Source organism: Myotis davidii, unplaced genomic scaffold, assembly GCF_000327345.1.
Source record: "Myotis davidii unplaced genomic scaffold, ASM32734v1 scaffold189, whole genome shotgun sequence".
Lineage (NCBI taxonomy): Eukaryota > Metazoa > Chordata > Mammalia > Chiroptera > Vespertilionidae > Myotis > Myotis davidii.
The window spans coordinates 7,284,930-7,289,026 of NW_006383017.1; the positions used below are offsets into that span (position 1 = coordinate 7,284,930).

Below are 4,097 nucleotides of genomic sequence, written 5' to 3' on the forward strand. Positions count from 1 at the left end.
AGGAGAGTAGGGGAAGGATATGTGTTTATTATTTTTATCTTGTTATGTCATAATTTATTAACTAAAGTTGTAATTTTTTTGACAAACGTATTTGCTCACTTTGTGAAAGACTGGCTTGTTTACATTTCAGCTGCTGCCTTTTTCATCACCTATGATTATGTGAAATGGTTTTTGCACACTGATTCATCTTCACATTTGATGCCTGTGAAGCACATGTTGGCTGCCTCTGCTGGAGAAGTGGTAAGTAATGTATATAAAATACTTCAGAAATATAATTGTGCATGTATCTTCATATATGCACAGTCTCTATACAGATATTACTTTATTTTTTAATGAAATAAAAAAGACTATTTTTTAAGCTATGAAAGTTATAAATTTTAATAAACGTAAATGGGTTAAACATGATAATTAAAAGATAGAATCTAGATAGGATGAAAGAAAAATTCAGCTGTGTGCTATATGCAAGAGATAGACCTGAAACAGAAAGAGTAAAATTAAAGAGGGAAGAAAACATCCATGCAAATTGTGGTGGCTTTGTATTATGTCAACATAGAACTGAGCTAAAACTCTTTTTCCCAGAACTCCCTTTCCAGGACGGTTCCAGGTTAGGCTGACCACAGGAAACATTTGTACAAGAGGTGTGAGGCGGAAGTGAAGCAGATGTGTTTATGCTCGGAAGGTTGGTGTAGGGTCAGGCGTGCTTGCACTTCGTACACCTCCTCACTGACCTGGGGACTCAGGCAGCTGCTGTTGCTCCCTTCAGCTTCTCTGCATTCTGAGTCCAGAGGTGTGGGCGCTGTGGCGAGGGTGGCAGCTGTACTGCAGGTCACTCTCATCAACTCAGAGACAATCTGAGGTTGTCCTGGATTTCCCCATATCACATCCCTCTTTCCTTCCTGATCCCCTGCCCTGTGACTTCTATCCCAACACTGCACATAGGGTTACAGTTCTACATAAACTGCTTACCCAGCTCCCACAGTTACTGTTCACATTCTTATAACCTCCATTCTTATCAGTCATAGTGGTTCTACTTCTGATTCACCCTGCCTGATACAGAGATACTAACTGGAAGAGCTGAGCGAATAATGTTAATACCAGACAAAAAGGCTGAAAGCAAAAACCAAAGAGAACATTGTGTAATGATACAAGGAACAGTTCTCCTGAGAGATGTAATGAACCAGAACCTGGACTAAATAGCCCAGGCTCAAAATATAAAACAAGAATTTCCAGAATTATAAGGAGAAATGATTAAAAATGTAATCTACCTATCAACACAACAGCAAGATTGATCTAATAGCTATGTATAGAGCTCTGCACCTAACAAAGATTATTAATTTTTATGAAGTATACTTGGAATATTAATTAAAATGTATAACCCAGTAGTTCACAAGCAATTTAAAACAAATAGTGTAGAGACAATATCATTAAATCATTTGGTTGCTGATTATAATGAAGTAAAATTGGAAAGCAATGACAGATAATCTGTCCATCCCTACCATGGGCTTACAAAACTATCTGACCTTCTCTCTCATAAATAATTCATGAGCCAAAAAAAAGAAATGATAATGTAAGAGATAAAATATTTATAATTACAAAATAATTCAGGATTATTTTTTCATAAACTAACACAGAGGAGAAGGGAGCCAATAACATTTTCCCACTTTCCTCACCCACTTACCTTTCTCTCAGCCCTGCTGCCCAATACTAAGGGACAACCTCGGTTAGAATTGTCTCCATTCATAAATGTCTGTTCTCTACTGTTGTTGTCTTTAAAACACACAGTCTGGTGTTTATGCTGCCCCAGCCTTGTGGGTAGGAGTGGACAACAAAGTGGAGAGAAAGGGTCTCCTTTATGAACCTTTTGTTATTTTCTCAAGTAACTTTTTTTTTCTGTTTTGGAAAGTAGTGGTACAAATTAATGTTAGGAAATTTGGAAAGTGAATCAGTTTTTATAACATTTACATGAAAAGTAATTATATATTATAGTTTTGTTTTCTATGCATTATTTTCCTTTAGAAAATTTGGATGAAAATCTATAAACTTTTGTAATAGAACCTTTTTCACTTGAGAATATAGAGAATAGAGATGATGAAAAGAGAGCGAGATCCTGACCGAAAAGTAAAAGTAAATACTAACTTTAAGAAGACAATTAAAAAAATAACAGCTTTATTGAGGTACAATTTACATACCCTATGATTTACCCATTTAAAGTTTAATTCAGTGGTTTTAGTATATTTGCAGAATTGTGCAGCCATCATCACAGTTTTGGAACATTCTCATCACCCCAAATGGAAACCCTGTTCCCATTAACAGTCACTCTCCTTTCCCCAACCTTCCCGGCCCGAGGCAGCCACTCATCTACTTTTTGTCTTTGCGGATTTGCCTATTCTGGACATTACATAGAAATGGAATCCTACAGTATGCACAAGGGTTCTCTTTTCTTCACATCCGCACTAATACTTGTTATTTCTTGTCTTTTTGTTAATAACTATAAAATCTAGAAAGTTGAAAGAAATTATCCTGAGAGACATTAAGATTACTGAAGTGCTTTAAATAAAATTTCCTTTTGCCACTGGTTTAAAAATGATATTGTAGAACCCAAGTTAACCCTGGATTAAAAATAATTGCCGCCAAAACCGGTTTGGCTCAGTGGATAGAGCGTTGGCCTGTGGACTGAAAGATCCCAGGTTCGATTCCGGTCAAGGGCATGTACCTGGGTTGCGGGCACATCCCCAGTAGGAGATGTGCAGGAGGCAGTTGATCGATGTTTCTCTCTCATCGATGTTTCTAACTCTCTATCTCTCTCCCTTCCTCTCTGTAAAAAATCAATAAAAAATATATTTTTTAAAAAAATAATTGCCTTCATAATTAACTGCAGTCATAAAAGTGGTAGACTAACATATATTCATTTTTTAAAAGCAAATAACAAAGTAGTAGTTCTTTTTATAAGCTGAAGACCCCTTTAGGAATCTAAAGAAACCTATGGCTATTCTTCCAGTAAAGTGGACATGTGGGCATTTGCATAACATTTCTGGGGATTTTCAGTTCTTCATATTCTTACTCAAAGTAAGCACTGCATTGTTTGAATGCTATCTGAAAATCAGCTTAAACTGTAAGTTGAAAGCAGTTTATACTTAATTTAAAAATCTTTTAACCTATTATCCTTGGTTTAAATTTTTGTACTATTGTTCTGAAATTAGAATCTCATTACATGCAGTTATTTTTTTTTGAGTGCATGTACATTCTAAAGAATAGCAAATCATATATGAGCATTTCAGTGTCTTAGGTCATGAAAATTCTGTACTTATGACACCTTTTGCCTCTATTTTAGAATTTCATGCTGCTTAGATTAAGGTTAAATACATTTTCACAAATTCAATATTTGGCTTACATTTTAATATGTTGCTGAGAGCAAGCAGCAAAAATAACTGGGCCACTTATTTCATTTCATGTAGGGCCATCTTGCCTGAAAACTAGTTTGCCATGTTGAAGGACAGACTTTCCTATCTCTCTATTAGAATTACAAAAAAAGTATTTAAACTGATATGATGATGTAGGTCAAATGAGAACTGTTTGATTACTCATGTTAATGATACATCTTTTCATTTGTAGACAATGCTGTATATTCTAATACTTTAATATCTGAAACTGACTATTTTTTTAATCCTCTCCTGAAGATATTTTTTTTCCATTGGTTTTTGGAGTGGAAGGGAGGGAGAGAGGGGAAGAGAGAGAGAAACATCTATGTGAGAGACACCCATTGAATGGTTGCCTCCCTCACTCACCCCAAATGACTGGGGATGGAGATTGAAACCGCACCCCAGGTATGTGCCCTTGATGGAGTGTTGGTGAATGGGCCGACACTGTAATCATTGAGCCACACTGGCCAGGGCTGTAACTGACATCTTTAAAATATGGAAGTTCACTCATACAACTTAACAAAAGGAAGATAAACAACCCAATCAAAAAATGGGCAACTGACCTAAATAGATACTTTTCGGAAGAGGACATAAGGAAGGCCAAGAGACATATGAAGATATGCTTAAAGTCACTAATCATCCTCAAGATGCAAATCAAAACGACAATGTGGTATCATC

At 36.0% G+C, this 4,097-nt stretch overlaps 1 protein-coding gene across 4 annotated transcripts in view; it reads left to right on the forward strand.

Moving 5' to 3' along the window:
* Positions 1-4,097, forward strand: part of SLC25A26 (solute carrier family 25 (S-adenosylmethionine carrier), member 26) — a 53,148-nt gene that overhangs the window by 12,448 nt on the left and 36,603 nt on the right. For all 4 annotated transcript variants that reach the window (XM_015558238.1, XM_015558237.1, XM_015558239.1 and 1 more), the window contains exon 3: positions 131-240. In XM_015558238.1, the coding sequence (XP_015413724.1) occupies positions 131-240 (110 nt within the window). The remainder of the gene's footprint in view (positions 1-130; positions 241-4,097) is intronic.